This window comes from Brassica oleracea, chromosome C4 (genome assembly GCF_000695525.1).
Source record: "Brassica oleracea var. oleracea cultivar TO1000 chromosome C4, BOL, whole genome shotgun sequence".
NCBI lineage: Eukaryota > Viridiplantae > Streptophyta > Magnoliopsida > Brassicales > Brassicaceae > Brassica > Brassica oleracea.
In genome coordinates this window covers 11,519,739-11,546,607 of record NC_027751.1, presented here as the reverse complement: position 1 = coordinate 11,546,607, position 26,869 = coordinate 11,519,739, and the positions used below count along the sequence as shown (strand labels likewise).

The 26,869-nt window shown below is 38.2% G+C and overlaps 8 protein-coding genes across 9 annotated transcripts; 2 read left to right on the top strand and 6 right to left on the bottom strand.

Moving 5' to 3' along the window:
- Positions 1 to 1,170: 1,170 nt before the first annotated feature.
- LOC106340261 (F-box protein DOR-like) lies at positions 1,171 to 2,676 on the bottom strand. The gene has a single exon (XM_013779143.1). It carries the CDS (start codon positions 2,631 to 2,633, stop codon positions 1,404 to 1,406), a length of 1,230 nt encoding a protein of 409 aa, XP_013634597.1. The 5' UTR covers positions 2,634 to 2,676; the 3' UTR covers positions 1,171 to 1,403.
- A 2,792-nt stretch (positions 2,677 to 5,468) lies between these two features.
- On the bottom strand, positions 5,469 to 6,186 carry LOC106339717 (F-box protein DOR-like). Its single transcript, XM_013778572.1, has one exon. It carries the CDS (start codon positions 6,165 to 6,167, stop codon positions 5,607 to 5,609), a length of 561 nt encoding a protein of 186 aa, XP_013634026.1. The 5' UTR covers positions 6,168 to 6,186; the 3' UTR covers positions 5,469 to 5,606.
- Positions 6,187 to 6,194: 8 nt separating this feature from the next.
- Positions 6,195 to 6,888, bottom strand: LOC106339715 (F-box protein DOR-like). The gene is made up of 2 exons (XM_013778571.1): positions 6,564 to 6,888; positions 6,195 to 6,500 (listed from the first exon to the last, which is right to left on the bottom strand). Exons 1-2 carry the CDS (start codon positions 6,853 to 6,855, stop codon positions 6,220 to 6,222), a joined length of 573 nt encoding a protein of 190 aa, XP_013634025.1. The 5' UTR covers positions 6,856 to 6,888; the 3' UTR covers positions 6,195 to 6,219.
- Positions 6,889 to 7,315: 427 nt separating this feature from the next.
- LOC106341620 lies at positions 7,316 to 8,710 on the bottom strand. Its single transcript, XM_013780342.1, has one exon. It carries the CDS (start codon positions 8,688 to 8,690, stop codon positions 7,335 to 7,337), a length of 1,356 nt encoding a protein of 451 aa, XP_013635796.1. The 5' UTR covers positions 8,691 to 8,710; the 3' UTR covers positions 7,316 to 7,334.
- A 954-nt stretch (positions 8,711 to 9,664) lies between these two features.
- On the bottom strand, positions 9,665 to 11,111 carry LOC106340786. The gene has a single exon (XM_013779628.1). It carries the CDS (start codon positions 11,039 to 11,041, stop codon positions 9,833 to 9,835), a length of 1,209 nt encoding a protein of 402 aa, XP_013635082.1. The 5' UTR covers positions 11,042 to 11,111; the 3' UTR covers positions 9,665 to 9,832.
- A 922-nt stretch (positions 11,112 to 12,033) lies between these two features.
- Positions 12,034 to 13,196, top strand: LOC106340179. Its single transcript, XM_013779044.1, has 2 exons — positions 12,034 to 12,246; positions 12,847 to 13,196. The coding sequence occupies exons 1-2, from the start codon at positions 12,079 to 12,081 to the stop codon at positions 12,892 to 12,894; spliced, it is 216 nt and encodes a 71-aa protein (XP_013634498.1). The 5' UTR covers positions 12,034 to 12,078; the 3' UTR covers positions 12,895 to 13,196.
- A 917-nt stretch (positions 13,197 to 14,113) lies between these two features.
- LOC106340046 (calcium-dependent protein kinase 24-like) lies at positions 14,114 to 16,704 on the top strand. 2 transcript variants are annotated; one of them, XM_013778916.1, is made up of 7 exons: positions 14,114 to 14,587; positions 14,717 to 14,981; positions 15,060 to 15,183; positions 15,269 to 15,565; positions 15,650 to 15,765; positions 15,840 to 16,244; positions 16,316 to 16,704. In XM_013778916.1, the coding sequence occupies exons 1-7, from the start codon at positions 14,307 to 14,309 to the stop codon at positions 16,580 to 16,582; spliced, it is 1,755 nt and encodes a 584-aa protein (XP_013634370.1). In that variant the 5' UTR covers positions 14,114 to 14,306; the 3' UTR covers positions 16,583 to 16,704. The 2 variants fall into 2 exon arrangements, with proteins under 2 accessions (XP_013634370.1, XP_013634369.1); XM_013778915.1 differs by having other exon boundaries at positions 14,717 to 15,183.
- A 7,620-nt stretch (positions 16,705 to 24,324) lies between these two features.
- LOC106341325 (GDSL esterase/lipase At2g31540-like) lies at positions 24,325 to 25,582 on the bottom strand. The gene is made up of 3 exons (XM_013780112.1): positions 24,949 to 25,582; positions 24,610 to 24,868; positions 24,325 to 24,518 (listed from the first exon to the last, which is right to left on the bottom strand). The coding sequence occupies exons 1-3, from the start codon at positions 25,579 to 25,581 to the stop codon at positions 24,325 to 24,327; spliced, it is 1,086 nt and encodes a 361-aa protein (XP_013635566.1). The 5' UTR covers position 25,582.
- Positions 25,583 to 26,869: the final 1,287 nt, after the last annotated feature.

Below are 26,869 nucleotides of genomic sequence, written 5' to 3'. Positions count from 1 at the left end.
AATATCCGCCTAAGTTTTTTATATAGGAAATAAAATCAATTATGTCGTGACATAATACAAAAATAAGAATGGGTTTTGTGGAATCTGATTGGGATGGGTTATGTGGTATGGTTCGAGGCCTTTTGATGTTCATGGTTTTTGTTTCTTTATTGCTTGTGGTCTAGCCAGCTTGTCTCAGACGGAGACGTATGCAAAGCTTCTATTTAATCCGAAAATTGAGATAGATGGAAAGACGAACATAAGAATATATATAGCAGAAAAGCTTAGATAGGAATTATCGAAATTGAAGGTTTTAAAGAACAGGGATAGGTTACAACTTGTCTGACAATAAACTTTAAGTGTAACTATAGTTAATCCGAAAATTGAAAAAAGAAAACCAAAGAAAACCGATAAATTACTATAGGTTTAAAATCGTCCAACAAATATCGATAATAACAGAGAAGTAAGTCGATGGGTATTGAGCTAAATAGGGTAAAGTGCTAATGTGTGAAGTGCAATTTCTCATTTTTTTTGTTGTTCAACGAAAATGCTACATCTAACAAGCAAAGAAAACAGAGTAAGCTTGAATATTTCATCAACTTGCATTTATGAAAACTAGCTCCGTCAATGACTTGGTTGGTCAACAAGTCTTCCATAGGCGGGTGAGCCTCTCGTGAACACTGAGTCAAGTAGCCGTTCATACTCATTACCCTCACTACAAGTTAGTTCTAAGAGCAACTTTCTCCAAAGCAGATGCTGGTATGGTTTTACTAGGATCAGATTGCACAACAGATGAGCTAACCGCTGAAGGACACACATCCCATTCTTGTTAGTCAAATGACTGGCTCACATACCTATTGGAAGTAGATGACCCTTAACATGATTTCAGTGTAGAAGTAAAGACGGCTTTGCCGAACTTGTTCCAACATATTTATTTTTGCAGAAAGAAATTGGAGTCCACAGTAGTGTTGTCCTAGAGAATTCTGCAGCCTATCTCTGAGAAACAGGCAGGGCCATGAGATCCGATCCGCAAAGGAATCCACCACACCCCCAAGCCTCCTTCAGTATAAAACAAACAGCACAATAACAAGCTATATAGCCAAACTGAGTTTATCATTAATGTTTTGGCTCGTAGACGGATGAACAAAGGATGACAACAACTCAGATAGATTCCAACTATGATGTGCCAATCAATGTACAGACCAATTTCAAACGTAAAACAATACATAGCTATTGTCTGGAAGTGAATTCAAAAACATAATTTAGGACAATCATTGCTCCATAGTGTGTGCATGAGCCACTGAACAACAGATATGGGAAATAAGTTACAACAACACAAAATCAGTGGAAAAGATAAGGGCTTTCATTAAGATCTTCAAGATGAGAACTTTAGATCCAGCCTATGCTATTAAGTTCAAAAACAATTACACAAGCTTCACATCTGCTCCATGGTTTGGAAATATGCCAACTATAGAACCCCTCTCAAACGCTCCCATTCCTTGGATTTCAACTCTGGTTATAGTTTCCATGATGAAATTGTAGTAGTAAACATGGAAAGGCTCGGATGAAGATTTGCAGTTGCAGGACAAAACAAATTCATTTGTAGCAGTCACTCCTCTAAATAATAACTCCTCCCCTCCAACTACATCCTTCCACGTAGGAGGTAAATTGAATATACGTGGATACCATCCATGTTTTTCAGGGTCTCGTAGAATCCACATCTCAAAACTTGTACTTGTTCCACTAATAAAAAGGGGGTTGGGATGCGCCATTAGCGAAGCCAATTTACCTTGGAAGTTTATCAGAGTTGCAAAATACTTTTCTCTTTCCGTGAATTTAACAAAGCTGTACTTCTCAGATCTGACATCAAAGCAAACTATCATATAACCACCACTGGAAGCTCTAGCAGCGTAATACAAAACACCGCCGATGCAAATAGAGTCTGGATTCGGAGGAAAATGGGGTATGCCACATTCAGCCTTTCTCCATGTCAGGTTCCCGGAGCCTCTTAATGTGAGAACTTGATGATCCACAACTGTATCATATCGTTTGATCATTGCCAATACCTTGTCTTGTTTCTCAATGGGATCATACCCTAAAAAGCTTCTCACCGGAGTACTCTTTTTCACTAGTGGATCAATATTCATTTTGGGTAAAGGAAAGCATTGTCTCGTGCTAGGGTTACATATCACCGACACAAGCTCTTGGGTCTTCCTATCTTTTAACATCAAATCATCTCGTATACAGACAAAGCCATTGACAGGACTAGATATATCATAGACGCTCTCAAAGGGGAAACTCACTTGATGATCGGCGGTTATAGTAGACAAGTTCTCATCAGGATGTTGAAGCTGAGGTGAAGAGAAGAAGAGCAACTCCGTCTCCCTCTGTGTTCGGCAGGCGAACAAAAGCTGCGGGCGAGCCAAAGATTTGGTCAAGAACAACTCCGTGAAATCACAACGGCGAAGAAAGGAGGCCCACCGCTTAGATACGCAACGACATCTCGATATAGACTTCAACGGCAACCTCGAGAATATCTCGACGATAAGATCGATTGGTAACTTCAGTAATAAATCATCAATTGCGCTAAGTTGTGAGCTGCTAGGACAGATGGTTTGAGGATCCTCCGAGACGTTGCATCCCCGTGAATTCATGGCGGAGGGAGAAACTTGCTTCTTCGTCAAACCCTAGACAATCGGGAAGTAGCAATGCAATTAACCCATCCGACACGACTTTGTAAATAAAACATGAAACGATCGTCAGTTGCTTGCTCCTCCAGTCAACAAAAGTTACACTTTGTGTTGTTTTGGATTGATTGAAACGACACACGACACGAAATTAGTTTGCGTGTCGTTTGTTAATTAAAAAACGGTACGTCGTTCTTAACTGTCAATGCATTTCGAGAGAAAAACAAGAATTTCTCTGCTCGTTGGATATATTCACTATAATCCCCAATATACAAACAATGAACTCTATGATTTTCTTGCATACCACGAAAATGTTAAATGTTCTAACAGTTTTCTTGGATGCAGTTCATCTTGTATTAGTTCTTTGCTTTGGTTACCTTTATTCAACTCGATGAAAATGTTTTTAGTGTCTTAGTGACGGAAGGCACGCAAATCAAATAGTTTGTCCAAAACCCACCTGTGTTAAGTTACAGTTCGATACTTTCATTGATTTTGAGTCTCATGTGTGTATTAAGGTATAAGATATAGTAACGATGACGCACCAGAAATGGGTTAATGGCGACCCGTTCTTCCTTTCAAAGCCACTCTTGGTTCCCCTTAGAGACAAGTTTTCCAGCAATACAGAGATTGAGAATTAGCAAACAAAAAAAAAAGAGTAGGACCGATTTGTCACAGCACAACAAAACAGACCGTAAATGGGATGGACATACAAACAAAGAGCCCTGAGAATTCTTTTGCCGTATCCTAACAGTTTTCTTTGATGCAATTCATATTTTCAGAGAAACATTAATCATACAATGTTTTTTTTTCTCAAATATACAAATTACAAAAGGTCGGATTTTGGATGATACTGCAGGAAATAAAATTAAATATTTTGTCCAAAACCCACTTGTGTTAAAGTTACAATTCAATAGTTTAATTCTGATTGTGTCCAGTTTCATGTGTGTGTTTACGGTATAAGAAATGGTATTTTCCCCTGGAGATGAAATTTTCTAGCAAAACACATATTAAGAATTAGCAAACCAAACAAAGAAACCATCACATATTGAAATGGTCGTTTTGTCAAAGCATTTTTTGTACTAATTGCCTCTGTGGAAGTATATATCTAGTTGCTGATGCCATATGTTTACACACTCTTACCACAACCTAAGCGAAAAATTAGCCTTTTAAAACACTCGTCTGCCTATCACTATGTAATTGGGTAATCCTCTAATTTGACTTTCGACTATAGCCTCCAAAACTAAATGTTTTAGTAATCGATAATGTAAATTCTCTGTATATAGAACTCAGTGTGTAGCTCAGTTGGTAGAGCATTGATTGATCCAAAACGCATACATATATGTGGTATATATAAATGTTATATGTATTTACTAATTACTTTCCAACAGATATACAATCAAGGAACAAAATTGTGGCCAGTGCGGATTTTTTTGTTTGGCAAGTATGTATGTAATCGTATCATGTTATCTTCTCTGTTTTAGAACCTGCAAAGACTTTTTTTTCAATAAATTAGGTCCGACATCTCACATGACTTGGTTGATCAAAGTTGTCCTCCATACACCACACTGAGGATCTGAATATAGGCAGGTGAGTCTCTCATGTCAAGTAGCCATTCATACCATCATTGCAACTTTCTCCAAAGCTGATGGTAGTATGGTTTTAGTTAGGACCAGATCTCCCACCACTTGAGCTAACCAGTGAAGGAGACACCTCTGATTCTAGTGAGAATCTAAGTTTCTTTTCTTCAGGACTGACATATCTATTGGAAGTAGATGACCCTTCTCACGATTTCCCCGAGCAAGCTTGTTGTTGCTTTCAGGTAAAAGCAAAGACGACTTTGAAGAACTTGTTTCAACAGATTTAGTTTCTCAGAAGGCAATTCTAGTCCACAGCTGTGTAGCATTCTGCCTCTTTTCTCTGAGAAACAGGCGATGAGGCCATTAGATTTGATCCGCAACAGAATCCAAGCAATCCTCGAGTCTGCTTCAGTACAGTAACAAACAACACAATAATATGTTTCCGAGCAAGCTCTACAGCCAATCTGAATTTATAATACATGTATTTGGCTCATAAAACAGATTAACAAAGGATACAACAACTCAGATAGATTCCAGTTATGATGTAACATACCTAAGTTCAATATTAAAAGCAAAAAAATTTGAAGCTATAGTCGGAAAGTGTAATTAGTGGATCACCAAATAACATAGTGTGGCAGGTAGACAAGAGTTTGAAAAAACATAATCTAGAACAATCATTGCTCCATAACCACTGAAACAAGAGGATATATGGTATAGAACAGAGAATATTCATTCTGATAACCGAAAAGTTATAACACACACAGAAGCACTGTAAAACATAAGGGGCTCTCACTAAGATTGCCTGAGGCGGTGCAATACATTCAGTTTCTTCAAGAACAAGTCAAGATCTGCTCTCTTTGCTTCATTGTTTTGGATCCAATCATGCTTCATTTGTCTCTCTTCCAATCCAACAATGACTTTATTCTCAATTGTCTGTACAGGTTCTAAGCGCTCCATATCTTCAAACAACCACGTGAGCAGAATCTCGACACCTTTTTTTACTAGGATTGCTACTCAAAACCTATGATCGGGACTCAACATCACTTGCTCGTGTCTGTAAACAGGACAAGGAGCTGAAGGAGTACAGTATAAGAAGCAGAGAGTTATGTCTTATCCCAATGGAGTACACAGTAGGTGTTGCTCCAATCCAAGCAATTATGATCTGTTAATGTACATATACCTAAGTCCAATATCAAAAGTAAAACAAATAGTAGCAAGTGAAATCAGTCCAGAGGAGTTTCAAAACCATAATTTACAACTTAGATAAGCAAAAAGTTATAACAACAACACAGAACCACTGGAAAAAAAAAGTTTTCATTAACATCTTCAAGGAGCCAGCTTCCGTTACAAAGTTCTAAAACAATTACATAAGTTTCACGTCCTCTACATGGTTCAGTATGGTAAAAACTCCAGAACCCCAACCCTTCCTAAACGGTTTCATTCCTTGGAAATCAACTCTTGTTATACTTTCCTTGTCGAAATTGTAGTAGTAAACGTAATAAATGTCGGATGAAGTTTTGGGGGACAAAACAATTTCATTTGTAGCAGTCACTCCTTTAAAGAATAAGACCTCCCCTGCAACTATATCCTTCCAAACAGGAGGCAATTTGTAAATACGGCTGGACCACTCATGTTTCTCAGGATCTTCTAGAATCCACATCTCAAAACTTGTACTTGTTCCACTAATAGCATGGGGGTTAGGTTGCGCCCTTAGCGAAGCCAATTTACCTTTGTAGTTTACCAGAGTTGCACCTACCTCTACTGCTCGTTGAATGGCTTTAATGGAGCTGTACTTCTCAGATCTGACATCAAAGCAAACTAGAATATGACACATATTGGAACCTAAAGCACCGTAGTACAAAACACTGTCGATACATATGCACTCTGCCTTTGGAAAATAATGGGGTACGCTACATTCAATCATCCTTCAAGTCAGGTTCCTAGTTCCTTTTAATGTAAGAACTTGATGCACACTTCTACCATCTACCTTGGGCCCTGGCCATTGCCAACACCTTGTGTTGTTTCTCAATCAGATCATAACCTAAATAGATCTTTGCAGTGCTCTTCATGTTCTTCAGATTAGGTATTTTGGGTAAAGTAAAGGATTGTCCCGTGCTAGGGTTACATATCACCAACACATCCTTTCGGGTCTTCCTTCCTTTTAAGATCTGATGACCGCTTATACAGACATATCCATTGACAGAACTAGATATGCCATCCACACGCTCAAAGGGGAAAGTAATATGATGATCCGCGGCTGTAAGAGACACATACTCATTAAGATTCTGAGACTGAGGTAAAGAGAAGAAGATCATCTCACTCTCTTTCTGGCATGCGAAAAATAGCTGGGGGCGAGCCAACGATTTGGTGAAGAACAACTCCGTGAAATGGGGACGGCGGAGTAAGGACGCCCACCGCTTCGATACGCAACGACACCTCGCGATAGACTTCAACGGTAACCTCGAGAATATCTCGATTATGAGATCGATTGGAATCTTCAGTAACACTTCGTCAGCAGTAAGTAGTGAGATGCTTCGACTTATGATTTGAGGATCCTCCAAGACCGTGCACCGCCGTGAATTCATGGCGGAGGGAGAAGCTTGCTTCTTCATGAAACCCTAGACAATAGGGAAATGGATGTTAAGTGTTAACTCATCCGACAGTAAACAAAAGGTATACTTTGTGTCGTTTTGGTTTGATTGAAACGACACGCATGACATGATATCAGCGTTTCTATATTAAAAACAGCGCAGCGTTCTAGACTGGTCTCTCCCTCTTTTTTTTTTTCTACTTTTTAAAACAGTGACTTTTCAATTTTCATCCATGGTTTCTATATTTCTCCAATGTGTTGTGTTTCTCTCCTTCTATCTGCTCTGCTTATTCTAAGGAGTAAGGAGTAAGGAACATAAACTTATGTTCCAGCTCTTTTGATTGATCCAAAACGCATGACATATATGTGTTATAAACTTATAAATAAATGTTACTATCCAACAGGTATACAATCAAGGAACAAAGTTGTCGCCAATGCAGATGTTTGTTTGACAAGTATATGCAATATATAACCGTGATGTCGTATAAAGCCTTTTGCTTTTCATAGAGAATCTTCGAACAAGAAACAATCAGTGTTGAAGTCTGAATCAATGCCTTCTCTTCCCCTGAACTCGCAAAGCCCCACCGCGTTTTCTATAGAGAAATCATTCATCAAACCAAAGTCATCTTCTAAAAAAGTTCTGGACTTACGGGTCATGACAAGCTTCTTAGGTGTTTTCTTTTCCTCTCTACTTATCTCTACACTCTCTTCTGTAGCTTCAATAGGTACCACCTTTGAAGATATTTCGCTGGTGTTTCTCAACCTTGATGGCAAACTTTTGTTCCTCTTCAAACGGTTCTTGATGGGTGGTTGGTCGCTGCTGATTGTTTGTTTCAGTTCTGGAATCTGTGTTAGTTTTGAGTTTGATCCAGGCCGACCATTGAACATGAGTTTTCTCTTACACCCTTCTTTGAGATCTAGCTTTCTTGTATGAAGCTGTGCCCTCATTGACCTTGGTGAGGTGCTAGCACTTTTGGATCCAATATATTTTTTTCTCTGAGGAGACATGGAGAAATGCTTCATTATATCATCTGTTGTCCAATCAAACTTCTGCTCCAATGGCCAGAAAAGCGGCTCCACAACATTCCTTCTCTTTGAACCTCCAATCTCCGCAACTTTCTCCAAAGCTGATGCTAGTATGGTTATAGGAGGAGTAGGTGGCCAAAGATTTGAGATAACCGGTGAAGGAGACGCATCTGATTCTAGTGAGAAGGTAACTTTCTTTTCTTCGTGACTCTGCGAAGTCAACTCACGACTCACATATCTGTTGAAACTAGAGGTCTCTTCACAAGTCTTGTTGTTGTTTTCAGGTAAATGTGAAGAACACGGCTTTGCAGAATCTGTTCCAACATATTTTCCATCTTTTCGTATGTTCTCTGAAGAATATTTTGCATCCTTTGAACTTTTCTGGTGATGATGATGATGATTGTCTTTGGTGTCTTCTTGATTCTTAGCAGCATTTGATAACCAAGAGACGATGCTTTCGTCGAGTGAGAAGTGAAACGAGACAGAGACTTTACGTTCCCCTAGAAGGGAGCTAGAAGAATCAGAAGTCAACCAAATGGAATCGATATCTTCAATCTGTTGTTTCCTGGACTCGTCGATCTTTTCACGTCTTCGTTGAGGAGAGACACAAGCAGATTTGGTCCTCTTTGTCTTTTTTGCTGTGACATCAGGAAGAGCCTTTTTCCCCTGACGCAGCTTCATTGATTCATAGCTAGCACCTGTTGATCTGGACCGAGGAAAAACTGGTTTCGGATCATTTGTTGTTGTGTTTTGGTTTTTATTGATGGAGAAAGTTGATGTAATCCTCTTTATCAAACCTTTTGATCCATCTCTCCCACCTGCAAAACTCATGTTGTAGGTTTCAGATTTTACTCATTCAATCTTCAGAACCAAATACAAAGCTTTTTTTTTTTTTACTGTCAAAAGAATGAAGTTCTGAAGTAAATCAAACTCTTAATGTGTTTATGTTTTTTTGTCTATTCATAATATTAACATATTAAGCTTGTGATTAGAGAAACAGCAACGGCAAATACAGGAAAGATTCATGCCGTTCTCTGAATAAAAAAAAAATAAGAAAGAAAATGTCAATTACTTGAAAGATGATATATGATTTTTTTTTGTTTTAAGAATATTCTTTAAACATTCTTGCTACGTTGATGTAATAGGAATGATGTTGACATTAAAAATCATCCAACCAATTTTATCAAAGGCTTTGCTCTTTCATTACAACTAATTAAAAGTGATAGACATTATTAAACATTGTGGTATCATGTACGGGAGGAGGCCTGGTTATGTGTTTATATGCATCCGGAAGTCTGTAAATGCAACATCTGTGAAGCAAATAAAACAAATAACTTGAAGGTTTTTATCAATTTAAACATTTCTCTACCTATCACACTATGTATTTGGGTGATCCTCCAAGTTCACTTCCAAATACAGTATAGCCACTGAAAGTAAATGTTTTTGTAATCGATAATGTAAATTATTTCTTACACAAACACTTATAAAAGCCAGACAGTTACTTGGTTTATAAAATATTTGCAAAAGATCAACACATCGCATTTTATCTTGGCAAATAAGAAGATATCAATAACAATTTTCTCTGCTTAGAGTGGTCAGAAACATACACATTATATCTCTCTGACTCACTTGAAAACACAACACCAAATATTTCAGGAAAAGGGAAATAGCAAGATGTAGCAAACACACGAAAGGGAACGAGGAATTCTCAACGAAAAAAGTATGTTTAATATAAGGGAAACAGTTATTCTGCTAAAACATTCCAAGAAGAAGGGAAACCATCTCTCTGCAAACACATTTCAGAGATTCCCAAACTTGTACCAACAGATACACAATTATTGAAACAAAAATGTCTCCAATGCAGATTTTTGTTTTTTTGAAAATACCAGGAGGTTCGGAGCCGAATTCCGTAATCTACAGTGCAGATGTTGTTATAGTCTCGGGTTTTCGAACCTGTAAAGCCTTTATCTTTTTCATAGAGCATCTTCAAACAAGAAACCATCAGTGTTGAAGTCTGAATCAATGCCTTCTCTTCCCCTGAACTCGCAAAGCCCCACCGCATTTTCTATAGAGAAATCATTCATCAAGGCAAAGTCATCTTCTATGAAAGTCCTGGACCTGCGTGTCATGATAAGCTTCTTAGGTGTTTTTCTGCACATCTCTACACTCTCTTCAGCAGCTTGAACAGGTACCTCCTCCCTCGAGTTTCTCTTCAAACTTGCTGGCAAACTATTGTTCCTCTTCAAACTCTTCATGATGGGCTGTTGTTGGTTCTTGCTCATCTTGGTTTTCTTATTACCGATTGTCCGTGCTTGTTTTGGACTTGATCCAGGACCATTGAACATGAGCTTTCTCTTGCACCCTTCTTTGAGAACCAGCTTTCTTGTCTGAAGCTGTGCCCTCATTGATCTTGGAGAGGTACCATTACTTTTATTTCCCGTTGACTTTTTTCTCCGAGGAGATATGGAGAAATGCTTCAATATATCATCTGGTGTCCAATCAAACTTCTGCTCATACGGCCAAAAGAGCGGCTCCGCAACAGTCTTGCTCTTGGGATCACCAATCTCTGCAGATTTCTCCAGAGACATCTCTGATTCTAAAGAGAAGCTAACTTTCTTTTCTTCTTGTAAAGTCAACTCAGGACTCGCATATGACTCTTCACTTGGACAAGTCTTGTTGTTGTTTTTCTCTGAAGAATATTTTGCCTTCTTTGAACTTTTCTGATGATTCTCTGCGGTAGTGATGATGTCACCTTGATTCTTAGCAGCATTTGATAACCAAGAGACAACCCTTTCGTCGAGTGAGAAATGAAACGACACAGAGACTCTGCGTTCCCCTAGAAGAGAGCTGGAAGAAGCACAATCCGAAGACAGCCAAACGGAATCGCTGTCATCAAAACATCTCAGCTTGGTGAACTGTTTCCCGGATTCATCGATCTTTTGACGCCTTGGCTGAGGAGAGACACCAGCAGATTTGGTTCTCTTTGTGTTAACATGTGGAAGAGCCCTTTTCCCCTGACCATGAAGTAGCCTCATGGATTCATAGTTTGAACCAGTTGATCTGGACCGAGGAAGTAGTGGTTTGGGATCATTTGTTGTGTTCTTGTTTTTCTTAGTGGAGAAAGTTGATGTAACCCTCTTCATGAAACCTTTAGATCCATCTCTCCCACCTGCAAAACTCATTTTGAAGGTTTTCAGATTTTACTCATTCAATCTTCACAACCAAATGTACAAAGCATTTTTTGTTTTTTTTTTTGTTTTACTTCGAAAAGAATGAAGTTATGAAGTAATCAAACGCACTGCATGTGTTTATATTCTGTTTTTTATTTGTATCTAATCATAACATAAACATATTAATTGTGTGATTAGAGATTAAAAAAACACAGAGACGGCAAATGCAGGAAAGATTCATGCCATTCAATTCTCTCTCGATTTAAAAAACAAGAAAATGTCAACTATTTGAAAGTGATATAAGTATGTTTTTTAATATAGACTTATACTCTTTAAACATTCTTGATACGTTGGTGTAATAAGAATGAATGATGTTTACATTAATAAGAATTCTTCAGAGACACCAAGCACTAAGTTTGTTCTTTCTTTTATTCTGAGAATTAGAAAGAGTCAAGAGGTAAAATTCACAGAATATATATTATAAACCCTAGGAAAGCAATGTGTGGGGCAGAGTGGCCGTGCAACAATAAAGTAAGATGCTCTTCTTTTTTTTTTTTTTGGTCGAAGTAAGATGCTCTTTACTATGAACCAAAGAGATAGCAACGAGTTAAAGAATACAGAAAGAGCTTTGATGAACGGCGATATCTCTATGCATATGGAAATGTAAAGTCTTCTTAAGGAGAGAGAGAGAGAGCGGGAGAGAAACTGAGAATTTAATCCAAGTGACTCAAATGAATATAGCGCGATCCAATGACAATTACGTTCTCTGTATCCCTTTTGTTCCTCCGTAATAGTTAAAATCTTGGAACTTAAAATTTTACGCGGGAGTGCCTAAAGAAATTATTTTTGTAAATTGATGTAAAGATGTTTAAACGAAACTTTGGGCCGGGCCTTGAGCTTATAAGTCACTTTCACATCTGATCATTGTTGTCGCCCGGTTTATCACTAAATTGATCGAAAAATCAAAATAATTTTAATTTAACCGGTATCTATCGGAATCCGCCAGGGAGAATCTCGAGCATAACTTCCGCTGAATCGAGAAAGCGAAGATGGGAGGAGGAATGGAGACGAACAAGAACAAGTTCATAGAGGATTGGGGATCCGCCAGGGAGAATCTCGAGCATAACTTCCGCTGGACGCGTCGCAACTTCGCTCTCATCGGGATCTTCGGCATCGCTCTCCCCATCATTGTCTACAAGGGCATCGTCAAAGATTTCGTCAGTTCTTTATCTCTCCTTCCTCTCAATCTTACTCGATTCGTATGAAAAATGATACATTAATTGGTTTAGCTTATGTGAAAGCAAATCAGTTATTCTGGTGGAACGATCGGATTCTGAAAAACTACAATTTTTCTATCTTCTTCCACAGTAGCATTCTTAGATGATGATGATGATGATTACTGTGATTTTATTACAATATTTATTGGAGAAATTGAGTCTTGTTTTCATAATTGCTTGCTATTTTGTGTTTTACTAATCTGCTTCTGGTGGTGTTTTGTGTTCATCAGTGAGAAAAAAAAGAAGAAATAGACTTTCTTTTTGAATCTTAACAGTTTCTTGCTACAGCCCTCAAAAGGGTTTTTATTACTCCATTTTTAGTTTATGAACTATGAGCTCTTGAATATGGATTGGTGCAAGGGACACAGTTATGCGATTTATTCTCTATGGCATTCCTTGTTTAGTTTGAGTTTTCAATGACGATTAATATGCAAAAGGTTATATGTGTTACTACTAGTTGCCACACAGTTCAGTGATATCTTATTTTGTCTTGTGTTTGACAGTCAAGCTAACGTAATCAAAACTTGAATTGTTTGGCAGCATATGCAAGACGAAGATGCAGGCAGACCACACAGAAAGTTCCTATGAGGTTCTTTGCAACACAACCACTCTCTGCATCTGTGATATTATCAAGAAGCTGATGCTACAACTTACCTTTTTGCATTATCTTCAGAATAAAAAAAGGAACATCTGAAGGATTATAATTTGCGTTTCAAAGTTCCTCATTTTTAACATTTTGCATTCTTGTTGGCAAACAAAAAGAAACGTTAGTTTGCCAATTTTGACATTACCTTGGATCTCAATTTAGAAAGCTATTATCGTTTTGTAGATCTGCTTGCTTAGATCTTAAACACTATGGTGAAAGAGGAATAAGATCATACTCTCAATTTTCAAAATTTAACGCTTATGGATGTCCAACAGTCCAAGTAACTAACTCTTAATAATTTCAGTCTTAACTTAAGGATGCTGAGTTAAAATTCTATCTTTTTCACTGATTTGATAAAGATTTGTTAAATTAGCAAATTTAGATTTTAGTATTTGAATAAATCTCCTTCTTGAATCTAATATATCATTGTTTAACAGGTCGCAAATATTTGATAGTTTATTCAGTTATTCGAGTGCAAACGTTACGGAATCCAAAATAATTGACAAACTTAATATTTCAGTCTACTATTTCATCATTGTTATCATAAACTTTCAAATTATCTAACAAACTAATAAGAATTTTTTTTTTATTGATATAGTTAGATTTCAGTCCGTAGTTCTGTTTTATTTAGATTTCAAATTTATCTTAAAACTGGTTTCAACAAGACAAGGATTTAGAAAATAGTCTTACAAGTCCTCTTGAGATCAGGACAAACCCATCAATAGCCAAAACTAAAAGGAAAGGGGGAACCAATGTTTAATCAATTTTGATACTAAATATACAATAAAGCAATTTTTGAAATTATGATTAAATATATAATTTGAGCAATAAAAATTTAGATAGATTATCCTGATTATGCATATAATTTATCATAGTTGATAGACGAACATATACTTTAATTATATATATACTTTAGAAAAGGTGATATTTGGATCATCCCTTATCTTTAGACGCATGGGAAATGGCGTGCGGGAGTAACGGCAAGAAAGTTAACGGATTTTTGAAAAAGAAAACTTAACCAAACAGACTGTCATAAACCAAATATAGAAAGAAGTCTCCATCCATCCAATCTTTTAGGACTTTCCTCTTTCTTTCAAACAAGCAACAAATAAACATAGAAAACACGAAAACACAAGAATATCACAAGAATAAGACAGAAGCCCCTAAGAAAAAGAATTTAGAAAAACAAAAAATAAGAAGATAACAAAAGAAACTTGAGCACAAAAGCTTCTCTCTTCCTTCCCATGGGGTGCATTTGAATAAGTCTCCTTCTTGAAAAAATCGCTTGATCGATCATCGATCATTCGTGGTTTTTTGGACATTAATTCCAAACAAAACCCAAGAAACAAATCCCATGGGAAGCTGTGTTTCGTCGCCATTGAAAGGTTCTCCCTTTGGGAAGAGACCTGCAAGAAGGCGAAACAACAGTAGTAGCACCAAAACATCCTCTAACCCTAAAACCGATACTTCTTCGACTAGTACTCTTTCCCGGAGATTGATTTTCCAGCCACCTAGCCGTGTTCTTCCCGAGCCCATTGGTGATGGAATCTTCCTCAAGTATGAACTCGGGAAAGAACTAGGCCGTGGTGAGTTTGGTGTCACTCATGAATGTATTGAGATAAGTACTCGAGAAAGGTATATTCTTTTTTCTTATACATGTTGTGGTTTCGGACCTGGCAGATAACATAATAGAAATCTTGAAAGTTTGTCTTTTTCGCAAAAACTGTTTTGTTTTGTTTGATTTCATGGAGCAAATATGAGCAGGTTTGCGTGTAAGAGGATATCGAAGGAGAAGCTAAGGACGGAGATAGACGTTGAGGACGTGAGAAGGGAGGTTGAGATCATGAGATCTTTACCAAAACATGCAAACATTGTTAGCTTTAAGGAAGCCTTTGAGGACAAAGACGCGGTTTATCTTGTCATGGAGATTTGTGAAGGAGGAGAGCTTTTTGACCGTATTGTCTCCAGAGGGCATTACACTGAACGCGCCGCTGCATCCGTCGCTAAAACCATTCTTGAAGTTGTCAAGGTGTGTGAAAAAAATTCAAATCTCTTTTGTATCTTTTGTTTTTTTCCCGCCTTTATTGTTGTTTTCTTGTGTCCCAAGGTATGTCATGAACATGGAGTGATCCATAGAGATCTTAAGCCTGAGAACTTCCTCTTCTCTAACGAAAGCGAGACTGCACAACTCAAAGCTATTGACTTTGGTCTCTCCATTTTCTTCAAACCTGGTAACTAAACCACACATCTCCATAGTATAACATCAGAAACAGTTTTAATAAGAAAAACTCTGTTTTAACCGAATGGTTATTGCAGCCCAACGGTTCAATGAGATTGTGGGGAGTCCTTATTACATGGCACCAGAGGTTTTGAGACGAAACTACGGTCCTGAGATCGATGTTTGGAGCGCTGGTGTTATACTCTACATCTTGCTTTGTGGTGTGCCTCCCTTTTGGGCAGAAACTGAGGAAGGAATAGCTCATGCAATTGTGAGAGGGAACATCGATTTCGAGAGAGATCCGTGGCCTAAAGTCTCACGTGAAGCCAAAGAACTTGTTAAGAACATGGTTGATGCTAATCCTTATAGCAGACTCACGGTTCAAGAAGTCCTTGGTAACTTCATAACAATACAATTTTCATTATCTATATAAAACGATCAATAAACGACATAGTTGATCTAACAACTATGTTTTTCAGAACATCCATGGATCCAGAACGCAGAGAGAGCACCAAATGTGAATCTTGGAGATGGCGTGCGGACCAAGATTCAACAGTTCTTGTTGATGAACAGGTTCAAGAAGAAAGTCCTCAGGGTATATACAGTTTCTTGATTAATCTTACTTTACCACTCTATAAATTTTATAACTGATCTTTCAAATCTTTACAGGTCGTAGCTGACAATCTACCAAACGAGGAGATAGAATCGATAATACAAATGTTTCAGACGATGGACACTGATAAGAACGGCCACTTGACATTTGAGGAACTAAGAGATGGTCTGAAGAAGATAGGACAAGTTTGTCCGGATGACGATGTGAAGATGCTAATGGATGCGGCTGATACAGATGGAAACGGGACGTTGAGCTGTGAAGAGTTTGTGACACTGGCAATACACTTGAAGAGAATGGGCTGTGATGAGCATTTGCAGCAAGCTTTCAAGTATTTTGACAAGAACGGTAACGGATCTATTGAGCTAGATGAGCTCAAGGAAGCTCTATTTGATGACGATAAGCTAGGCCATGGTGGTGACCAGTGGATCAAAGACATCTTCTTTGACGTTGACCTCAACAAGGTAAATGAAACATAATCACACTTAACGGATGCATGTGAGGTTCCTAACATGTTTGGTTGGTAACGTGACAGGATGGGAGGATAAGCTTTGATGAGTTTAAGGCCATGATGAAATCAGGAACAGACTGGAAGATGGCGTCGAGGCAGTACTCAAGGGCGTTGTTGAATGCTTTGAGCATAAAGATGTTCAAAGAAGATGCTGGGGACAATGGTCCTAAGTCTTATTCCATGGAGTTCCCTTTAGCAAGGAAGAAAGCTAAGCTACTTGATGCTCCCAAGAACAAATCAATGGAGCTTGTTCATTCCAAAACCTATAGACCATCAGGTCTAAGAAACTAAAGAAGAAAGAATGATCTTTGATTTTTTTTTTTTTAATGTGTCTGTTTTTGGTGCTACAAAGAAAATGTGATTTAATTGGCTTAAAGTTGAGCACAATGGAGAATAACAAAAAAAAAAAAAAATCAAAAGAGAGAATAGAAACAATCATTCAATTTATCAAGTTGTAGTAGCATCAATAATGGTGTCATTTGTAAACTTTTTTGAGCTGCAAACAAGTAGAAAACTCTTGTATCAAATTTGGATATAAAGTTGTAACAATTAAACACCTGACAGATTTAAAATAAATCAATTTCTTGAGATTAACTTCAATGTAGTATTATTACAAACATAGGATCGTTCAGGAAAAGCCAAACACAAAGCATGTACCATTTGCTCCTTTTTTTTCTTTAGAACCAGAGACACAAGAGTTCACTAGGTTTGGTTTCACAGAGCCTGCCATAGCAGAGCAGATGACAAAAGTGAAGTTACAATGGGTGTAGACTGTAGATATATAACACATACATATTCTTTTACCAGGGCCGGCCCTGAAAGTTTGGAGGCCCAAGACCATTTAGTAAAGATTTTCAAAAATTTTGGGGGTCCAAGGCGAATGTTTCATTGGGCTTGGCCCAGGGCCGGCCCTGTCTTTTACACTATACATAAGAAGGAAAATGTATCACGAACCGTACAATCTAAACCCCACGCACCACCATGAGAGTACAGTTTGGTACTTTTCTTAGATCGTGTGCATTCTCCAAATGCTCTAAGAAACTGCTGGAAGTGATCTTAAGACCAGTTCGGGTTTTATACCTTAACGAGGACATGAGATCTGGGCTTTTGCTCGATCAACCAGTTCTGGAACTTCCTTTGCCTTTAACTCTTGTTTTACTACTGCAACCTGTTGATTTGCTGCTGCAAGCAGCGTGCGAGTCTACACCAGCAAGACCGTTCTCCAGAGCTTTCACCAGATTCTCAAAGTAGTTTTTCGTCACACTGTTAGAATACAAATGAAATAGAAGCAGAATCTTGTATTAAAAGTCTCGCTTAGGTCATGGAGCTACTTCGGAAAACTACTACAGGACCTGACTATGACCCTTGAACATAATGTATGGCTTCATTATTTTAAATATAGCAAACTTTTGTCACTTATACTTGCACAAATATTATATATTCTTAGATCTGTCTGAACATCTGAAGCACCTTTTTCTTTTTCTTCTCTATCAAACAGCAGGATAGATGTACGAAGACAAAACGGTTACCTGGTCAAACCAGCTAGTTTTGTCCGGAAATCATTGAAATCTTTTGATGGGCCTTCCCCATTGAGAAATTGAAGCAACTCCTTTTCTACGCACTGACGGAGCCTCTCCAAACCTGACTCAGCTTCCCCTGAACCATTCAACAACGTTAAGCTGCGTTGAATTGGCAAGTATCCTCAGGGCCGGCTCACAAGGGAGGACAAGCGGTGCGAACGCGCCGGATCCAAGCGTGTGTCCCCCGTATAATAATAATCAAGGGACCCATTTTTTTTATAAATCTATATATTTATATATAAAAATAAAATAAATAAAATTGAAAAGGGCCCAAAATTATTTGATATGTATATAGTTTTATTTTCATTACAAATATACAAAATACTACTAATTAAATTTTAAAAATATTTTAAATATTATCCATATATAAATTTTAAAGGGTAAAAAAAAATCTTTTGCCCTAGGGCCCTTAACAATGTTGAGCCGACCCTGAATATCCTGAGCACAAGGAGGCAAGAAATGCATCAATCCAACAACGACTATTAGTCTTGATAGCATTAATTACCTTTCTGTTGTCTTCAATATAGGATCTAAGAAAGTATCTATTGTACTTCTTCTTGTCCTCTTCGGAAGCTGATTTGCCAACCATATCATGACCACCAGCAGCTACACAAGATGGGTCAGGACATCTTAGCATCAAACATCCCGGGCCACTATTAATCCATGATCAGCTTTAAACCCAATTAAGATTTTTTTTAAAAAAAAAAAAACAGCAGAGATTTAGGGTAAACCCTTCTTTCACTGGAAACTAAAGGTTTGTCGGAGCAAACAACTTCGCAAAAGGAGAGTGGTTTGATGTCGATTTTTAGTTTGGAAATGAAATGAAATGAAGAAAGTATCCAAATCTTCCGGTCTACCAGAGAGAGAGTGAATCTTGAAAGGATTTGAGTGTAATGAACTGAAGTTTTCTTTTACTGAAACTTCATGGATTCATTTCTTGTTGCAAGCCATTACATGAGTCTGATACTTATACTAGAATGTAAGTAGTGTTGCCCTAGACAGATGGCTTAATCACATACGTTCTATACATCAAGGGCTGAGAATCTATTTGCCAGCTTCACACCATTAACCTCTTCTGTACCGGCTCTCGTCACGTTCTGCTTCTGTCATTTGCTTTTGCTGAGTTTGTCTTCATTTCCAAGACAGAGCCATTGAGCGGTTGATTCAAACTTGGGACCACTTGTATTGGGCTTATTCTTATCTTTGTGACCCATCTTCTGTTTTCCCTTTTGCTCTCTTGTCAATCTTCTGCCGTTTTGTATGTTCTCATTAATATGCCCCCGAAAACTTGGTGTGGGTGTAACTTCAACACCAAGTTTGAACCTTAGACTGTCAAATGCTCTGAAACCGAGTGGTTTTGTGAATATGTCAGCTAGCTGATGACGAGCCGGGACATGTCGCACCACCAAAGCACCAAGAGCCACTCGTTCTCTTACATAATGATAATCTAGCTCAAAGTGCTTAGAACGCTTGTGATACGCTGGATTCGCAGTCAAGTGTACTAATGATAGATTGTCACAGTAGAGCTCTGGTGTGACAGTGATAGGTACTCCAATTTCTCTGAGAATTGAACACATCCAGCTCAGTTCTGCTGCTGTCTCAGATAGCGCTCTATACTCTGCCTCGGTTGAGCTCCTTGAGACCGTTGGTTGTTTCTTAGACGACCATGAGATGAGATTAGAGCCTAGATATGTACAGAGACCACTTGTTGATCTTCGTGTGTGATGGCATCCAGCCCAATCACTATCACTGTATGCCCTCAACGTGAAGTCTGTGTCTTTGGAGAGGTTGATCCCATGACTAAGTGTTCCTTTGACATACCTCAAGATCCTCTTCAATAACATAAAGTCTGATAATGTTGGCTCATGCATCTTCTGACACACGTAATTGACAGAGAACTGTAGGTCTGGTCTTGTAAGCGTGAGGTATTGTAGCTTCCCCACGAGACTTCTGAACTAAGATGGATTCTCAAACTTCTTATCTTGATGTGGAGCTTTGCTTAGCTGAAGAGGGAGTGGTGTGTTCACTAGAGCGCAATCTGTCATCCCTGCTACAGCAAGCAAATCCCTTGCGTATCTCTCTTGAGATAGAAACAGACCAGACTCATGAAATATCGCTTGTATTCCCAAGAAGTAATGCATCTTCCCGAGATCCTTCATTCTAAACTGATTGTTGAGATCTGCCAACAACTTTTGTAACAAATCAGTGCAGTTTCCAGTCAATAACATGTCATCAACGTATAATAGAAGCAAGATAATGTTCTTCCCTTTAGCATAGATGAAGAGAGACGGGTCTTTGATGCTGCAAACGAAACCAAACTCCAACAAGAATGTACTGAACTTATCAAACCAAGCTCGAGGTGACTGTTTAAGCCCGTACAGAGACTTGTGTAACAGACACACATGATCTGATCTTGTCTTGTCTACAAAGCCTGAAGGCTGCCTCATGTACACTGTTTCATTCAGATCTCCGTGTAAAAAGGCGTTTGCAACATCAAGCTGTTTTATATCCCACTGAAACACAGTAGCAATGTGTAGAACAATCCTCACGGTTGATGTTCTAACCACAGGGCTGTACGTCTCCAAGTAGTCTACTCCTTCCCCCTGTCCACAGCCTTGAACAACCAGTCGAGACCTCAGAGACTTCACAGTGCCGTCTGCATTGTATTTTGTCCTGTGAATCCATCTATTGCCCAATACATGCATATCAGGAGTATGTGGGACCAACGACCAGGTTTTAGTCAGCTTGCAATTTTCCATCTTTTTTGTCATTGCAGCATTCCACCCGGGATGCTTCAGTGCTTCTGTCAAAGTCCTCGGTTCAGGGCTCGCTACTTTGTCTGTTAGAAGTGCATAGCGAGGATTAGGCTTGACAATACCCGCTTTAAGCCTTGTGGTCATTTGATGTTGATTCATAACCACTGATGGTGGAGAAACTGTATAATTGCTCCTTGCTTCTTGGAGATGTCCTGATGACTCCCCTCTTGTAGTTGTGAGATTCTGTCGAGACGTTGTAGTGTCAGAGGGGACAGTTGATCCTTGACTTGAGAAGACAGGAACACTGTGAGTAGAGGACACCGAGCTGTTGTGATCAAAGACAGAGTTGGTCACTGATGTCTGAGTTTCTGTGGGTGATATACGCACACCTTTGTGCCAAGCCGACAGTAGCGGCGTTGTAGCTTGAGGATACAGGTGTTTGTAAGAATATGAGAAAGGGAACTTTGATTCATCAAAGATCACATGTCTACTAATGTACACTCTTCCAGTAGGTGGGAATAGACATCTATATCCCTTGTGTTTCTCACTGTAACCCAAGAACACGCATGTTAATGACCTTGGATCCAGCTTGTTCTGCGTATATGGTCGTAGCATCGGGTAACATGAGCTTCCGAAGACTCTTAAGGGCGAGTAAGATGGTTTCTTGTTGTGTAACTTCTCGTATGGACTTTGAGCTGAAGAAAGAGCCGAGTGTGGTAGCAAGTTGCTCAGGAAATTTGCTGTCACAAATGCTTCAACCCAAAATTTCTGAGGAGCTTTACTTTGAAACAGAAGAGACAATCCAAGCTCAACAATGTGTTTATGCTTTCTTTCAGCCAATCCGTTCTGTTGAGGCGTATGTGGGCAAGAGAAGAGCTGTTTGATTCCACATTGCTTGAAATGTAAGAGAAGTTGGTTGCTAATAAATTCACCACCCCCATCACATTGAAAGATACCAATATTTGTTGAGAATTGATTCTGAACAAGAGATTGAAAAGTGGTGAAAATAGAAAAGAAGTCTGATTTCCTCTTCATAGGATACAACCAACAAAATCTAGAGTAGTTATCTATAAGGACTACATAATACTTGAAACCTTGGACTGACTCTACTGGTGAAGGACCCCAGACATCGCAATGGATCCTCTCTAGCGGTCAAATCCACATGGGTAATCCTTGGTGAACTTAGACACTGAAAGCAATGGTTTAGCAATATTAGGACAGACTAACACATCTTTCAGAGGAAGATTACCTGAGGAAGAAGCAATGCTTGCAGATCCAGTGTGTGTAATAGGAAGGTACTCGTCGTTTCCAACCATAACTGAATCAGATCCTTCATAAGCTTGAGACTGATGTAGATGATGAGGAGAGTTTGTAATGTGAGCAGAAGCACCCATATCTGGGAACCACTCTCCTGCTTCAGACATGTCTGCGACTCTGAGAGCAGCTAGAGCTCTGTGTAACTCATTTGGTTGATAGCTGTTGTTGAAACGATGCCAGCACTTAATTGCAACGTGACCCGTCTTTCCACATATTTGGCATATTGGTCTGACATCTGAGTCTGATGAGACCGAGGATCTTGATGAGGAACTAGATGAGATATGTTGAGGAAAACCTCTTCCCCGTGTAGAGAAAAAGTTTCTTCCTCCTCTGTTTCGTCCTCTGTTCCTGCTGAAAAAGGGTCTTCCTCTCTCTGAGTTGAAAGCCAAATGTGGAGAGACACTAGTTTCTACAGCATAACTTTGAAGGCAACCAGTCTTGGAACTACATCATCAAAGGTAGGTGAAAGCTCAGCATCCATTGTCCCTTCTATGCTTGTCTTTATGGGCTCATAGTCACGTCCTAGCCCCAACAGTGCAGCAAAGATCTTCATTCTCTCAGGAACTGGACTACCGATGGAAGAGAGCTGGTCACATATCATCTTTATGTCGCGAAGATAGTCTGGCATAGATTTGTCTTGTTTGACCGTTGTTTGAAGTTTCCTTTGTAGCTCGAACGGTCTGGCTGAAGTAGCACGGTTAAAGTGATTCGCCAGAGTCAACCAGATCTCGTAAGAACTTGTGCAGTGAATCACCTCGCTCTGGATGTCTTCGGAGAAAGAACCAAGCAGCCATGACTGAATGACTTGGTCGGTTTGAAACCAGAGTGCATGGTCCGGATTTGGCACAGGTGTGGTTGTGCCGTTGATTCCAGGAGCTGAGATAGTGGCCGATGGTTGTGGAGTAGATCCAGTGACAAACCCCAACAGCCTTTGGCCATTCAAAAACGCTTCAAACTGTCGCTTCCATAGGATGTAGTTCTTCTCCATCAGCTTTACTGTAACCGAGTTGATGATTTTTAGAGTAGGTGGAGTATAAGGTTCCATAGATCTGTTATCCATGGAGCTCTGATACCATGAAAGGATTTGAGTGTAATGAACTAAAGTTTTCTTTTACTGAAACTTCATGGATTCATTTCTTGTTGCAAGCCATTACATGAGTCTGATACTTATACTAGAATGTAAGTAGTGTTGCCCTAGACAGATGGCTTAATCACATACGTTCTATACATCAAGGGCTGAGAATCTATTTGCCAGCTTCACACCAATAACCTCTTATGTACCGACTCTCGTCACGTTCTGCTTCTGTCCTTTGCTTTTGCTGAGTTTATCTTCATTTCCAAGACAGAGCCGTTGAGCGGTTGATTCAAACTTGGGACCACTTGTATTGGGCTTATTCTTATCTTCGTGGCCCATCTTCTGTTTTCCCTTTTGCTCTCTTGTCAATCTGCTGCCGTTTTGTATGTTCTCATTAATAAATCTAACGAAGACTGGATCCGTTGCGATTATTACTAACTGGATGGATATAGAATGTAGACTTGTATCACTGAGAAATGATTTTGGAGAAAAGAAAAAATAAATTTTGATTTTTACTTCTTTTCTGCACTTTTAAGACAAAGTAACCATTTTTTGCGTGGACAAAGTAACCATTTAATTTCACGAAGTTGCACCCAATGTAAATTAAGATGAATATATGAATTACAACAAAAATTGTAAAGAAAAAAAGAATTACAAATTTACAACAATTCCCCACAAATTATTTAGATTCAAGTATTTCTTTTACCAGAATTTTTTTTTTGTAACACTACCAGATTAAAATATGTTTTTTTCTGGATTATTTACCACAACATAGTTTATCTCAAATAAAATTTTGGATCAAAGTTTTCTTGATTATTTTGTTGTGCTGTCGTATATATAATTCAGAAACATGTGTTACTTGATTAAAACTAGGATGGTGACATAATGTCAACATGAGTACAGTACCTACGCAGCATCAATCAAGGCTTTTCTATCTGGTTTACATCGGTTTCCCATTTCATACATTAAACAATACCAATTTCATTTTTCGTTGACATCTCTATTGATTGGTTACAGGTTAGCTCCACTATTGAGCAGAAGATCTTAGCATGCCTACAATGTAAGCAAAGCCTTGAAGAGGGATGGTGTGTAATGGGATAAGAGAGGAATCAGGAGATTATATATGTTTAGGTAAAGTTTCTACTTCAAGAATCTGCCAAAGCATTTCAATACTTGGAAAGATTCTGCAGAAAGTAGAACTACATTCGCAATATTTTTGGTTGGCCAATATAAAGTACATTAATACAATATTAGCATTAAAAGCAAATAAAAATACTTTTGTTTTTACGAATCTGTGATGATGACTTAAGCCGCAATCCACTCACGGACCTGAGTGTCGAGCAAGTCTCCTATGTAATTATAGGTAGCTTCAGACGGATGAATGGAGTCAAAGAACAAAAACTCAGCGTGATTCGGACACGATGGAGAGAAAACATTACACATGAAACTCGTCTCCAGAAAACCTGTTCCACAACATCCTCTCTTCGTCTCTGTAAACCCTGTTTTTTTTTAAAAAAAAATTAGACATGAGTGATGATCATAGTGCTCAATAAAGGAAAACTTGCGGAACAAGAAAGATTGTATCTATACCGTATTTGCTAGGGTTTTGCATCATGTCAAAAATAGGGTTGTATATATCAGCGTAAAAGATCTTGCTTCCAGTATGTGATGATTGGATCTGAGGCAATAGCTTTTGAAGTTTCTGATTGTATACCACAGAGTCTTTGTTCTCTTGTTCTAAGCAGAACCTAAAGATGTTGCGGAACTTAGCAGTCATTTGAATCGGTAAACAACCAATCGGAGGTAAACCTGCGATCGCAATGTTCCGGGCACCTAAACTATAAAGCTCCTGCACATAGAACACATCAAAAAAGATTAGCAAAACTTTTGGGTTTCACTTATGATTTGAGAACATGTTTGAAGCCTTACCCCGATGAAACCATAAAGCCTCTTAAGTATAAATTCATGGTAACCAGAGATAAAAGGAAACTCAAGACGCCTTGTAGGAATGGTATAAAAATTCAAGACCATATCGTTAGTCCCTGCGCTTATAACCACCAAAGCGTTGTTTATAATCTCCATAGCTTTCTTGTCTCCCACGATACTCTTAAGACGAGCAATGTAATTCCTGAACATCTTAGGTTGTTCCGAGACGGGAATGGCCTGAGTGGAGAGGCTGGTTAGGTCATCGTAACCCGAACCGGCTGATGCAAAACAGACTCCGGTTACAATCTCTTGGTCGGAGAGGTTTGGTTGTAAGAAAGGAGGAACAAACTGTTTGATGTTGAATTTGCCTGCGAGTATGTCGGGGATTAGTTTCCCGTTTGAGAATCTCCCGTTGGCTTTGTGGTCTGGGAGGTCAATGCCGTAGGGAAAATGTGTAGCTCTGAAGATTGTGTTTAGAGGGTAGTTGTTGTTGCCTGTGTCCACGGTCGAGTCGCCGAAGATTAGAATGGCTGGGAATAGAGGTTTGGTTGTGGCGTTTGCGGCTGCGTTGCAGGACGCGAATAGTGTTGTCGCGAGGAATAGAGTGATGAAGGCAATGGTTTTAGAAGTCGACATGTTTTTTGGCTGTTTCTTGTGTTTTGATTGCTTGAAATGTGAATGGTGATCAATTTATAAAGACCTTTGGAGGTTAGTTTTTTTTTGTTGGACCTTGCTGGATTTTTTGATAATTGTGTGAGTTTGTTTTTTTGGTCATTACAGTGAAAAACAAATGGACAAGTGCTTTGGATTTCATAGTCTAAAATAAGATTCACCTAAAAACAAAATGGTTAAAGAAAATAGTTAAAACCGCTGGTCGAGGGGTTTAACAGTTCATAAGGTGTGTAAAGAGAAATAATATCAAATCCATTTGTCTAATCACCCCATTTGTCCATCCATGCATATATCTGTGATTTGTAAGAGGAAGACATAATATTAAATATAACATTTCTACAAACTATACAAGGTGAGGGAAGTTTAACAATACATATTTGTTAAAAACAAAATTACATAAACAACCTAATATAACTTTACTCTAAACACTATATGATGTATTCCCCCGTCTTAGAAAAATACCTATATAAATACTCTTTCTATTTACAAATAATTAATGTTTTTAAAAAATAAAATTTTGAATTTTATAAGTATTTTTATTAGTTATAATCATACCTATATTTTCTTTAGAATATTAATTTATTTTTAGTTTAAACTTATTAAAATTGTTCTTGAAAAATATATTAATAGTCAAACTTTATTATATTTACCTATTATGTGAAAATAACAAAAGAAAATATTAATTAGAAACGAATGGAGTATTAATCAAAAGAAATTTAATAGTTTGTTAGTGGTAAACGTTTTCTTGTTACCAACCCATTTACTTCATAGTTTTTCTTTAAGATAAATCCAATATTGATGCTTAAAGAAAACAATACTTGGGATGCTAAAACTTATCTTATTGGGAAACAAGAGAACCTGCTACATAATACAAAACATTTGGCTTCAGAAATTGTCAAAAAAACATGGGAAAATTGCCAAATATGACTCACAACTTGATTTCAAACACAAAAGTTAACCCAAACTTGAATCAAATGCAAAAGTAACCTAAAAGGCTATTGAAATTACAACCAACCCCTTGTGAACAAACAAAAAAACCGAAATTTTTTTACGTTTCTAACCCCCGTAAGTCGTCTAGACTAGTTTTACTTAGAAATAATTTAAAATTTTTGTAAAAAATATTTTGATAAGTGAAAAATTGAAATCATGTAATTAACATATGTTTTAAGAGATATAAATTAAGATATAACAAAAGTTAATTGTTTTCAACATAGATGAGTGAAAGTAGTGAGTCATGATATTCTTTGGTTTA